The sequence below is a fragment of the Nuphar pumila genome, chromosome 4 (genome assembly GCF_984573655.1).
Source record: "Nuphar pumila chromosome 4, dmNupPumi1.hap1.1, whole genome shotgun sequence".
NCBI lineage: Eukaryota > Viridiplantae > Streptophyta > Magnoliopsida > Nymphaeales > Nymphaeaceae > Nuphar > Nuphar pumila.
Window position 1 is genome coordinate 124,716,952 of NC_143252.1, and position 14,869 is coordinate 124,731,820.

At 34.4% G+C, this 14,869-nt stretch overlaps 1 protein-coding gene across 2 annotated transcripts in view; it reads right to left on the minus strand.

Annotated features, from left to right (window-relative positions):
• Positions 1-12,593: 12,593 nt before the first annotated feature.
• LOC149840922 (la-related protein 6B-like) overlaps positions 12,594-14,869 on the minus strand; it is a 79,575-nt gene continuing 77,299 nt past the window's right edge. For both annotated transcript variants that reach the window (XM_090003462.1, XM_090003461.1), the window contains 2 exons: positions 14,483-14,635; positions 12,594-13,006 (listed from right to left, as the gene is read on the minus strand). In XM_090003462.1, coding sequence (XP_089859588.1) covers positions 12,749-13,006; positions 14,483-14,635 — 411 coding nt within the window. In that variant the 3' untranslated portion in view covers positions 12,594-12,748. The remainder of the gene's footprint in view (positions 13,007-14,482; positions 14,636-14,869) is intronic.

A 14,869-nucleotide genomic window follows, 5' to 3' on the forward strand; every position in this document is an offset into this window, starting at 1 on the left:
TATATATATATATATATATATATATATATATATCCCTCTCTCCCTCTCCGGCAAAGCCAGCCTCCAAGCTTATAAGTACGTAAATATCTACAATGGTAGGACCAAGCCTTTTTACGTTCGCTAAAATATGCCTACTATCCAGAAAAATAAAAACAAGCGGCCTGGTTTAAGGTGACTTCAATAAGTGAACCATGGGACCCACATGTAGGGATGCACACTGGCCGAGTTCGAACCGAGCGTAGCATGTTCAAGCTCGGCTCGCCCAAGTAAACAAATGTGCAGGCTCGGCTCATGCTGAGTTTCGAGCCGATTCGGCCTCAACAGGCATAGAGAGAGATTGTCTAACAGATTTTGCAAAAAAAATCATCAAGATCGCTGGAGGACTAGCAAGAGGACGAATGAGAAGAATAGAGAGGAAAGGGAAGAAGGTGCAAATCATCTATCATTGGCTCCTATCGCTTTGTCGCGTCTCCTCCTCCCACCTCGAACAGTTCCCTTTCATCCACAAATTGTTCTCCCTAGATTCCCTTCAGACGGCTCCCTTGTCGGTTATAGAACCTTCACGAAGTAATCAGGGCACATAGGAGACGAAGACGGTGACTCTTAGGATCAGAGGTGGAGGGATTTCAACACCGGAAAGGGCAATAGTGACGATGGTGACACTAGTGGTTGAAATAAAATCCCCTCTTGTCTACCAGACTAACGAAGGAGGATTTTGACGGCAACACTGTTGGCTGCCCGGGGATGCCTCATTCTCGTTTGTGATTGTAAAACCCACAAATTTTTGATATTTTACAAAAAAATAACATTGAATTAAAACTAAAATATTAATTGAAATTAAGATGAGAATTAATTTATAACTCAAACATTTATAAAGATTCAGAACAATTTTTTAGTAGAGAATTTATTCTAAATCTAGATTTTGATTTTTAATCAGATTTAATGCGGGTTTAAACTGAACTTAACTAAAATTTTGATTTTAATTTCAATTTCTAAAGTTTTATCAGTTTGGATTTGAACTCAAATTTTAGTAAATATGTTTGAATATTATAATTAGATTTGAGTTTGATTGAAATCTAAATATGACTTAATTTAATGTTAATTGAAGTTTGAAATATACAATATTTTGTGAAGATTGAATTTGAAACCTTTTCTTTTGAATCTAGAAATAATACATGTGATTCTTTAGAATATTTCTAGTAAATCAAATAATAAATTTTACGAGAATAAAATGTAAAATTATAAATTAGTTTAAAATAAAATATAAGAAACATCCTATGAGAAATTAAAGTTAATTTCAGTCAATTTAAGTAAAATTCACATTCAGAATCAAAGTTTTGAAAAAGATAAATTTTAATAAAATAACTAATAAATTTTATCAAAATAAAGTCGAATGGGATTTCATATGAATTTAGGATAACTTGATATGATGCAATATGAATTCAATAAATTTGAATTTAATTTAAAATCTAAGGTACAAAACCATAATAAAATCAAATATTCAAAATGACAATAGGTCCTGCCAACCCTTGTAGAAATCATTTTTGAAATGCATTTTTTAGAAAACGATATTTTTAGAAGAGAAACTTCATAATGATAATTTGACTTAAGTATTGTGCTAGAGGGTTTGCATGATTTAGAAAAAATATTTTAAAATGAGAAAATAACCCCTGCATGCCCAAGGGTTTCATTGACTTTATAAAATTCAAATTTGTTAGAAATTATTTCTGAGAAATTTGAAATAACCCTTAAAGGATAATTGAAAAAATAATAATTTAAATCTATGAGAATTTGAAAATTTATGAATAGAATTTAATTATGTGTAGGCTTAACTTAAATTTTATTTCATGTGAATTTATATTTTTAATTTATAAAAAAATTTATTTGAATTTAATTTGAATTAAATTAGAATTTTATTTTATGGAATAGAATTCAAATAATTAACTAAATTTAATAAAATGGTAGGAGTCCATAGGTAAGTCGTTTCATCTCATGTGGCATCCTAATTTAAACTTTAAATTATAATAAAGAAAAATAAACTTTAAAAACAAGTGAAATTAAAACTTATAAAAAAAATTAAAAGAGGCAAAAAAGTCAAAAAGTTTCCTTTTTCAAAATTGAGCCCCATAATGAAGGGTGCCAACCCTAGAGGAGTCTAGAAAGGTTCACGCAAGGGTTGGACCAATGAAAGAAAAAGGAAAGAAAGAAGAGAGGGAAAAAAAGAAATATCTAGTCAACTTGCTTGCCAAGCAAGCAAGTTAAAAATTATTTCAAAAAGGAAAGGGAGGCCAACCCATGGGGGGTGGACCTATCCCCTTTCTTATGTATATAACTACAACATAATAAATATACTAAGTAATGTATATAGTATATACATCATATACTATGTTTGAAAAAATAATAATAAATAAGAAAAGAGAATTAAAAAAAAAAGAAAAATAAAATGAATTTTGATTTGAAAACTTAGCATAGAGCAGATCAAAGGCTAAGATTAGCCCAATTCCTTAACCTAATCTAAGGTCTATAAAAAAAGGAGGAGGAGCTCACGCCTCCTCCCCATTTGTCCTCCTTTATTTTTTTCCCAAGTCTCTCTCTCCCAATTTCTCTTCTCTTCTCTCTCTTTTTCCTACACCAAGACTTTGGTGTTTCACCCTTGGCTCAGAAAGGGAGGGTTGTATGTGCGCTAAAGGAGCTTTATGAGGTTGTGTGAAGCTGTGGTTTGCGTGGAATGGCTGATTCATGCGAGAAAAACACTTTATGCGCGTTGGATCGAATTTTGCCAAAAGAGGTAGGGGATCTATGCTCTACTTGTGAAATAAAATTCACGGCACGAATTTCATCAACTTTTCATAAGCATGGACCCTAAACCAAGCCTAACACATGTGGGGATGAAAATAGAATGGGTTTCCGAGAGAAAACCCTTTTAAAAAAATAAAACTGTAAAATATCAAAATACTTAGTTTATGCCATGTTTTTTTCGTAAATCTTGATTTAGGTTAGTAGAACATATTAGTATAGACGTTTTGTAAAACTTTGAAGGTTTTCCATAGTCAAAATTCTTAGATATTACGTATTTGGTTTTATTGGGTTTCTTAGAAAAAAAAATTAAATTTAGTGAAAACCATGATATACTTAATTAAGTCCATGCAAAATTTAATTATAATTTATAGAGTATGTGCAAGTTGATATTCTATAATTATTGCATAATTTTTACATTTTTTATTCATAGAAAAAATTTATGTTTTGCTTATTTAATTATATAATTTACCAAAATTATTTTTGAGGAATCAAGCCATGTGTAAGACAGGTCTATTTTTTGGGCCAAACAGCTGAGAAAAATAGATTTGCCCATTATAGATTATGTTAGCCTAGTGTAGTGCTATTTTTATAATTCTTTTTTATTTAATTCATGCAAAAAAATTTAAAAATATGGATTCGGGTGATCTGATTTGGCCATACGCAAATACATATACTCGGTATTACGTATTTTCAACTTGACACACGGCCAGTAAATCGCTCATATCTCACTCATCCAGAGAAGTTTAGATGAGCGATTTATTGCGTTGGAAAGCTAACAAAAATTTACACCTACAATTTTGGCTTCGTTTATGGACTGAGCACTGTTTTGTAATAGTTGGAACATAAAAGTATAGGTTTATAGTAAAATATTTGTAACTTTCTTATATAAATGAATTTTTACGTACAGTTTGCAACTCTAGAAAGCTGACAATTTTTTTTTCAAATTGTGAAAAATTAAGCTATGTTCATAGACTGAATAATTTTTTTGTAAACTCTGTAGCAGTCAGACAGAGTTGGATCTTTCGCAAGTTAGAATTGGTCTAAGTACCAAACCCCAAACACTTACGTAATTTTATTCGTGGATGTGCATACCATTACGAACAATATGCATGTTGTATATGTGTTGTAAAGGTCTGATTGTATGCAGGGAATGTAATAACCACGAATTTTTATGCGTAAATTTGCATAATTTATGTGTTATGGGCCTGGGATCCACCTTTCGGATCTAGGATCCACATGTAAATAATATGATATTTGAAATATATATATAATTTGATAAATTAATAAAAAGACTAATAAAAATATGTAAGGGATCCATTTGGACCCAGCCTATGGATCCACTTCGCAATGGGTAGCGGGTCCAAACTTGTGTGTGTGTGTGTTTTTTGCTGATTCACCTACAAGTATGCATGTGTAAACAAACCCACCTGTAGGTGAATCAACAAAAAGCATATATATATATATATATATATATATATATATATATATATATATATATATATATATATATATATATATATATATAAGTGCCTGTGGGTATGTTTACACATGCATACCTGTAGGTGAATCAACAAAAAACATGCTTTCTTGGCAAGGAATCAGTTTATATTCGAACATCTGAATGAAGGACATGCATACTGGGATTTCTTTTTCTATTTATGCATAAGCATACTCGAGGTTCTGAATTTTTTTCTTCTCTTGGTATGCTGTCAAAAAAACAAGATTAATTAGTTTTGTGAGTATTCGATGGGCTGGCTGTCAGACCAGCTGAGTATTGATCGGCTGGCCAGGTCAGGCTGGGCCAGACCCACCCTGAAGCCGGCTGGGCACCTGACAGTCCAGCCGAGTGGGTCGGATGGAGATGTCGGGTTCTGTCAAGCCCAGTCCAGCCCTCGGCTGGACTGGTGCAGGCCTTGACAGACCTGCCAAGTGGGATATATATATATATATATATATATATATATATATATATATATATATATATATATATATATATATATATATATATGTTTCTTTGTGCGTTTAAAAGTTGCAGACTTTGCAAGGTGCATGTAATTCAATATTTTTATTCATATGTGTTAACTTATATGATCTACTTTAGCATTTTATTATTTCAAGATTTGGGTTCAAATGCACGCGTAGTAAAAAAAAAACAAGAATGTGTATAGTCATGGGATTTAATTTCCAGATTTCGTCAAGTTTGGTTGAAATATCTTTATGCATGCAATAGAATGAAATTTGCACATGCTTGCATTTAGTATGTAATGGGTTACCCGGACTGGTATTGCATAATTGAATTTTCATGTGCATGAAGATAATGAAATTGATATGCTATTACATGTTCATAATGGCATGAGTGTTTGCATGGGCTGATGGGTTTACACTTGGTTTCATGCATGCCAGAGAATGACACTGCACACATGTCTAGGTTGTTCATAATATCCATGTTCATGGTAGTAATGCATAGTCATTTCTTATGCACGTAAAGACCAGAAACCATCATGCCTTGCATGTAGTCAGTGACATGATTCATAAATAGAAGCATGCAATTAACCTCGATATATGTGAACTTGTGCATATGCTTATAAATTTATTGTTTCACACACATCTCGAAAGTTTGCATACACGAATGTGCATTGAAAAGCATGTAAAAAGTAATGCATAGTGGCATGTGATTGAGGATTTTGCTTATGAATGCAGTGATGATTAAATTGGATCATCAGGGGCTGGGTGAGCCTCGAGAACCAGTTGTTCTCTGTTTTAGTTATTTTGATGCATTGCAACAAATCAAAATTGATATTATTGTTTTACCGCACTCTTCTATGTTGTCACGGGTTGTGGTCCCGTGAAAAGCTTAGCATGCTGATGTGCAATCTTATGTTATTGATTCTGCATGTTAATTTGCAAATGTAAAAGAGATGAATTAATAACCAGATAAAAGAAAATAAAGAACAGTGTAATTCATTTTCTCCTTGATGTCCTTGCTTTAGCGTGAGAATCTTGGATGTTGCGGTTTGGGGGAAACCGTGAGGATACAAAAACTTCGTGTGCGTGTTGTTGCCCCTGAACCCGATATTGAGGTTCTTCTCCTGGCCAGAGTTTTAGGGAGAGTTCGCCACTTTTCCTGGGGGTGGTGTGTTTTAACACAACTGTTGTTGTTTTGGTATACCAATAAAGTGGCGCCAGTGGATGTTGTTTTTCATGGTGTCCCCGACTTTGGATGTTGTTTTCCAAGGTTCTGATGGATGGTGTTGTTTCTTGATATCGGTCGAGGGCTAAGTTTAGAACCCGATAATAAAATACAAATTGTGTATTAAGCTACCCCAAAAACCTTACTTGACCGCGGGGACTGTACCCGTTTGGTGTATCCGCGGGCAATGGTAAATTAAAAAGAGGAATTTAAAGATTGTGTGCATTTAATAGGACGTGCATATGGAAAGAGGGGAGCTTAAATGAAAGATAATAAGGGTTTATGCATCGCACATAAATCATGCATATTCTTGCTATGCATTAGTTCATGCATGTTTATCTGTTCACTTGGTTGTTATATGTTGATCATTGCATGATGTTGATTTCTTTTGCATTTAATTGCCTTATTGATTAAGTTTTGATCAATGTTACTTATTTCGTGTTCCCTTATGCTTAATGTTTAGTTTATTTCTGCATGGATGGTTCATTGTCTTATGAATTGCTTATAACAGTATTCCTCAAAAATATTACATGGATCTTATTTATGCTCTTTTTCTTATTTAATTCATTAGGAAAACCTGTACGCAGAATTCTTTGAATTTCTGACCATCTCATTTTATTGGTTTTTCCCAGACACAGGTGATCAGTGAAATTGACTCGCTTCTGAGGGGATACGAGGGTTACATTTGCTTCACTTACGGACAGAGTGACTCTATTTTTGTTTCTTTTAGTTCTTCTTATTTTCTGCGGTTGTTATTTCACTTTTGACATTAAGTATAAGACTCTTATTGATTCATTAATAAAAGAATTTAGTTGGTTGGTTATGGATGATAAATGTAAGTTTATTTGTGGTGTGTGGTTATCCAATTGAAATTGGAACTGTAAGGACCCCTCTCGGAAGTTTTTCGCAACTCTTAGAAAAAAATTTCTGCATTTTTCAAAGGTATGAGTTGGGGGTCATTACAAAGAATGATATGCTCAATGTTGAGGCATGATTGAATGTTTAATTAATGAAAATGTGTTCGCCTATGTGACTATGCACTAAGGGACCGAAGGGTTCGACTTGCGTAGTTTATTGAAGATGTTTCAATGCTATCACTGTTGTATATTTACACATGTCTTTATAATAATGATGATTATGTGAATGTGAATGTGTGGATGTATGCAAGTTATAAATGTTTATCGCATTGCTCATGTATATGCATGTGTGTTTACAAAGCATAAAAATGAATATGGTATCGAATGTAATGCTCTAATATATGCATCTATTGCCCAAAGTAGCTGAATTCTCTTTGAGTAATTTAATCATGATGTTGCATATAAGACATTTAATTTAAATAAGTGAAACATGCAACATTAAAGTAAGGGCTTACAAGGAGAGGGCAAGCGGTACATCTGACTTCGTAAAACTCTGTTTTGAGCACAAAAGATTGTTCATCCCTACCCATGAAGATGAACCCTCTACAATAGACTGTAACGTAGGATAAAGAAACTCATGAGTGGAATTATGATGTATTAGGATGGAGGTGTTGGGAGTCTCTCTCGCTTTTATCGTCATTCACCTAGGACTGGTGAATGGTGTCTAACCAGGCTAAAGTCATCTCAGTATGAAAATATTGTATGTGCCATGGCCCTAATCTAGGTATCTATTGTGTTTGTACCCACGGGGCTAAGAAGTGAAATTTAAATATATATTCATTAGATAGGCATAGCATGCATCATTTAAGAAAGAAAATGTAATTAAATATAAGAATTGGTTCATGCATATGAATGACTTTTGCATTGGTAAGTACATACATTTTTAACTGTTCATGCATTTTACTTGCTTAAGTGAAATAAATTATGCATATTTGATGTTTTTGCAAATAGTATACTTACTTGAATTATTGAGATGCATATTGAATTATTTTAGATTTAATTTGATTCATTTTGAAAAGTTAGATGCAATTTCTACTTTCGTATTTCCGCTTTACTTGTTTAGTATATCTCTACCCGACTGAGACGTTATGTGTCTGACTCTTTGGTTTTAATGTTTTTCAGAAAGTGAGTAGGACTTACATGTGATAGCAGAAGGTTGTGATAGGGACCGAACCATACCTTTTTTACACCTCTGATGTTTTCGATTGAGAATCTGATATTTATTTTTTTTTATTTGTAATTGGATAATTGTAATTAATTATGGACGATTATGGACATTTAACTTAATTGATAAATATTTGAATTTTGAATTTCATAGTTGTATGGTTATGAATGTATATGAGAAGTAGCACACCAAGTTTTAGTCTCTATAAATTTTTTCCATTGCTATTTTGTTAAAGGATTTAAAAGTATTTCAAAAAAAAAAATCATCAATTTTTAGAATTTAAAAATTTGGGTGTTACAGACCTCCTCCTATGTGGATGCCACCCACCAGCTTGTTGGTAGATGGTGAGATGATGAGGACTTTGCGGCGAAGATCGAGAGGGAGAACTAGCGGAGCAAGGAGTACCTAAACAGTTGGGAGGAAAGGATGAAGAAGATTAGAGTTTTGATGAAGCAGGTGAGGGAGCTTTCACAAACTTAGTTCTAGTGGGTTACTAAACGCTAGCGTTTGAACACAAGCTGCCCCCCTAGAGCTTAGTCTAGTTGGAACAGGACCATATATTAGTCCCAGCATCATTCATTTAAAAAAATACTCTGAAAATTAAGTTATAAATCAAGGGCGTTACAATAGAATTACATAAGTAAACCAGATAGACATATGACATACTGATGTTTAATATGTAGGCCTACTGAGTCAATGTGATTATGTCATTACTTTTGAATACTTTGTTGTAAATTTATGTCATAAAATTATAATGTGCAACATGATTTAATGCACAATATAATGTTTTGATATGCAACATGATGTTATAATATAGTGCATGATATTATAATATTATTATAATGTGTTATAAGACATAAAAAATATGCATGTGAATGCTCATAAGTGAGGAAGCGATTTAAAAGAACTAATGTGGTACCATAAGTGCACAAATATGCTTTGTGGCATGTTGTTGAGCAACATGTGGGCCTATTGAGGTTGTTTGCTAGTGCAATCATTTAAAAATATATATATTGAATGCAAGTTTAAATTTTGTCATGATGCATATGATGAATGACACATGCTTGCACATATTGACACATGATGGGTATCATGATGTATCTGAACTGAAAGATTGCCCAACCAAATGTTGCGTGAGATAATATGCATGTTTGAGTTGGATATAGAGTTCTTGTGCCATGATTGCATGCTATTGATATTGTGGATCCAAAATCGCTTTGTGAAAAGAATGTATAAAAATTAAAGATGTAAAAAGATATCTAAAGTGTGTGCTAATATTTTTCTCTTTGGTTTTTCTCTCATGATATTGGGATCCTTGGATGGATGTCATGGGGAAAGTGTGGTATAAAATATTGTAGTGTTCTTTTTCTTAAGAGCCTAATAATGTGGCTCACATCCTCAACCATGGTAGTAGAAGACTTTTCCACCATTGTGACCCAGGGTTGGTGTGGTGCTTCAGTTGATAGTGTATTGGTATACCAAGACTTGGTTATAGTGAGGATGCCCAATGATACCAAGAATTGTCTAGGGTGAAAATACAAGATGACTATAAGGATTTGGCTAGGGTGAGGATGCCCAATAATGCCAAGTAGAGGCCAGGGTGAGGATGTCCAATAATGCCACATAGTGGCCAACTATATTGATGATGTCCTACATCGCCCTAAGGAACATGTGCAATTAATAAAATACAAATTGTATGTGGGTGAAAATATCTCTGGTATTGCTTTGTACTTGGGTGTTTACGTACCCACCGAGGTTTTAAGAGAAAACTTAAATTGATTGCAAGTAACATGTTCATGCATTCAAAAGTAAGTGGTAATATGAAAGATAAAAGCCACATAATTCATTATGCATTGGTTCATGTATCACGTTTGATTACAAGCATATATGAATGCTTTATATACATTAATATTCTCAAGGCAGATATTTGTTTGATTTATATCCTTAATAATTCACATGCTTAATCATGGATATGTATTTATTTTATAGTATATTGCATAAATTCAATTGCTATAGTTATTCCACTGATTACATGCGATTGTTATTTGTTATATATATATATATATATGTTATAAAAGAATATAGGATCACATGTATACTTGGTTTTGTATATACATGCATTATTATTGTGTTCTTACTGAGACTTGATGAGTTTGACCCCTATATTATACATATTTAGATGATGAGTGAATGAGTTGAGCGATGGCGAGATGATACGGGTGGTGCCAAGAACCAACTATTTAGATTCTGTATTTGTTTGAAAAATAGTCTATGATAATTAAGACTTTTAAAATTATTTGACAATGTTACGAGGCTTAGAGGCCAAAGTTTCTAAATAGTTCATTTAAATGATGAATGGTTTAAATTGTATTGTTTTTTTATATCTTGGATTCATGATTTGGACTTGAACTCGAGTCCAATATAAGAATTGGATTCAATCCAATGCCAAATTGAAATATATGTAACCCACCCGAAATTTTAACCAGAACCAAAGTAAATGTTTTCAATGTATTTTTGTTTCTGATAAAGGGTTCTTGTCCTTAGTTGTCTCTTTCACGAACTTATTTCTAGTGAGCTAATATATGTTGGCAGACTCTCTAGTGCTTAATTCGTTTAGAGCATTGTTATCGATAAAGCCTTACATTATTCATTCACTTTAAAAAAAAATTAAGTATTTTTGGGTTACAATTTTTTAGTGTTACACAAAATCAAAGTATAATGTTGAACAAGTGAATGTAACTGTTGAGTTCTATAATGGTGAACTTGATGGAGTCAGTTATAGTGATCATGCTACTGTGATAAAATATGCTAGATGTGCCCAGTTGGGTGAAATTTTTTAATTGAGTTATGCTACTTTTAAATCCGTTTGCAGCAATATGGTCATTGAAAAACAACCTTACTGTAAATTTTTATTTTGAAAGGGGGGCCTGATTGTGATTGTCATATTGAACTCTAGGTTACTGCAGAATGCTACATAGGCATCTATTTTGGACCGCCCAAAGATAAGGGTTAGTAAGCATGATGTGGCAAAGTCCATTAAGAAAAGGTAAAAATTAAACAGAGAAGTCCAGGAAGCGATAACTTGTGTAACACTATCTTGAACAATCCGTAAATCACCAATCCCAAACGCCTGGTTTTCTTCACATAAGTACTCCAGACTCTCTCTCTCTCTCTCTCTCAAGTAGCACTAAATCGATACATACCTGCTCAAAGTCTAGTTATTAAATGTCCAAATTCATAGATGCTTCACCTTTGCTCTCGAGAGGATGCAGTGATGCATGCAGACTTGCCCTAGTGCCCTCTTCTCAACGATTTCATGGCATACGGAGAAGGCATACTAATTAGCTATATAACAAGAAAGAAGAACGCAATAGACCTTAGGAAACTCGTTCATCGCTAAATTTTTCTTATCAGTTTCAACTTCTGAAAAGCAAAAATAAGGAAACCAGGTCACCACAAAGTTCTTGCAATTTCGATTTTATTTGATATAAAAAATCACCTCGGGGTTCTCAGCTTGAACCGAGTTGCCAAGCCAAACGGTTTGAGACGGTGAATTTGCCAACCATTGCACAATGCTCAGACTTGCCTCGTACTTGGGAATATATCCACTAGACTTCATAAGAAGGGAACCCACGAATGGATATAGAACATTCCCTAGAATAATCGTATCCCTGTTCATTCCTGTCCACAGTTGATGGCTTTTTCATCTTAAGATCATGCTACTGCTATTATCCAATGCAAGATCTTGGGGTAGTGCACATCGGCCACCCGGACTCTCAGCTCAGATGACAACTGCACAGAACCTTGCGCTTTGTTTGGGAACTGGGAGTTGGAGGGATTTTATGAATTTGGAAAAGGGGAAGGCATATTCCTTCTTCGCATCAGCGGCTACCGCCACTAGGAGGTGATAATTACCCACCAGGGTTTTTCGGTGCAAGTAAACAGAGACCATCTTACCTCTTCCTCATTTTCATAACTTCCTTTCTCAAGGTTAGTCAACTCCAATCTCAGTTACCAGCTCCCAAAGCCGTAACGCGCGCTTGTAGCCAGCAAAGAGGGCCAAATTGAGGATAAAGGCTGCCTACACGGAGTCACTCAGATACACGGGAGAAATTCAAACCAATTCTAGTCACAACTACCCAAATGAAACCCACCGGGAAGGAATCAGGAGCGGCTCAAATTCAAGTCGATTATAACAAGTCCTTATCCCCGCAAGCACATGAAGCAAAACCTATAAGTTTGGGAATGGTAAACATATCAAAACGTTGAACCAATAATAACCAACCAAAACAATTAAGCTAATCCACTTTTTTTTTCATTCTTAGCATAGCCAACGAAACCATTTTTTTCTTTTGATAATCCGAATTTTCTTGCATACATATCCTTTTACATACGAAAAAAAACACCCACATTTATCTAATTTGTACATCAAATACGAGAAATGCATTCTCTTGTCCCCCTTTAAGACCACCACAAAAACCCCTCAGAACCCAAAAATCATGACATAGAATAAAGTCACTGACCAATCAAAAGGGACTCGCTAATATGTATTGAAAGCCTTCTAAAACCATGTTATCTAACACACACACACACACACACACACACACACAAGCCATGAGGTTCCTCCTTGGGTCTGAAATCAGATTGTGTAACCAAATGTGCGAAATATATCGATTATCATTCAATAGTAGCAGCCAGTGGTTTTCCACGACCCATTGTAAAGCCTCGTGTTCCATCTGGCATCCTTGGCCCAAGTAGATGCTTTGTGGATGTAGCCTGCTCATTCTGGATATGGCTGGTGTTCGAAGGTGGTGTGCCAACAGGGTGACTCCCACGGTTATGGTACTGAGCATTGCCTCGTCCTCGGCCTTTGCCTCGACCCCGACCTTTACCTCTTTTTCCACCACTTTCCTTGTCATTGTGAGCTTCATCCCCCTGCTCAGAATAAAGAGGAAAGACAGGTACGATTTAATTAGGAACATGTAACGGAAATCTTATCAACAAAGAGCCAACTGAAACGCAATGTCAATCTATCATCTGGGTTCAGTGGAAAACAATACCAAACACTGCTGTATTAATTAAGGATAGCTGCAAGAAAATCAGAAGTGGCATATGCTCTAATTCACTACCAAGTTAGAACAACTGCAATGGGATAGTGACCAGTGGTTGAATGTAGAGACAAACCATTACTGCTAGTGTCGTAAAGCATCTTTGAGAGACCCTCTGACATTCGAGGGAACTGATGAAAAGCTAAAAGTCTTTCAGAAAGTACCATCACAACTTCCTACATCCCAATGCTCCACTAGTTTCACTTTCAAATACAATTTTGAATAAAATAAGAGGTAAGCAATCGATTCCCTTATTCAAGAGAGAGGAGCCACTCATTCTATGTACCACACCACCTGCATTATGAAAACTACAAGTTTGCTTTATAATGAAAACTACTACCCGTATAATCTAGGCCAAAAGCATTGAAATGCAATCACCTGTACTCAAGTACGTTGGTGGCAATAAACATTGAAAAAGGATAATGAAAAGAGTAATAAATCTATTGATGAAGAAAATCCCCTGGAAAAAAATTAAAACGAAAAGAAAAGGGGAACCAGAATCAACAGGCAACTTTACCAAAACTAGTTTCACCCATTTTCCTAATTCAAAAGTTAAAGAAAAATTTTGCACAATCGGCTGCATGAAATCACAGAAACAGGATGTTTTGGTTATAACTGAACAAGATATCAATGTATCACTACTATACACTATTTTGATTTTTATATGGTCTTTCTAGAAAAGATTGTTGAAATGGAAGAATGTGCAGCAGTTTCTATACAAAATCTACAGAGTTAGGCTTGAAATGTCCCACACTACTCTAAAGTATTTTGCCCATCACAAGGCTATAGTTGTTCCAGAAAATATTGCATCTTACATATGAGATGCAAGAATGTTACAGCAGTTTCTATAAAAAATCTACAGAGAACAATTTCACATTTTAAATGCCCTATTTGTCCTAATATACTTGTAATTTACTTTAGCTAAGCACTTTTCAAATTTTTAGATAAATCAATTGGTTGAAACATTAAGAACCATGGACCTGGACCACCATATTGAACTCACAAATCACAACATTGAACCATGACTCAACCCAAGACCAAGATAAACTTGTCTCACCTATTGACAATATTGGAATGAAGATAAACAAAACCTCTTTCTTTTTTTCCTATTCAAGTTTTTTTTTCTAGGGTGCCAACTCAGTTCGAGATTCTTGCAACTACTCCCTCTCTTTCTTTTGCATTACATGGTTAAATCCTCAACTTTTACCAAATAATGAGTATTCGTTGACCAAATGCTTCACAGTTCAATAAATTTTGATTTTCAGAACTGCAGTAACCAACAAGTAGGCTGAGTGGAAATTACCATCTGGTCTATCTGATGTTCAAGAGGTTGAGATTGATCATCCAGATGCTTTTCATCAGATTCCTGCTCAGCTGTTAAGAGATCCTCCTCTGCATTGCTATATTCATTGTCATGTGCTATCTTTCTGCCACGAGTGGGGGGCAAAGGTTTCACCTGCATTTTGAGAAAAAGAATAAACAAACAAAAAAATACTTGTATTATGGCATATGCAAGTACAAACCCCAAAAAGAAGCAAAATAGTGGAAGGAAGCACTTGAGAAACATCATATCATACATATGAGCATCATGAATGTGAAAACAACATTTCAAATGAGATGTCAGCATGGGCATGGACACAATATAAGACCAAGTGTTAAACCTCAGTCTAGATAAAATTAGGAAAAAAGA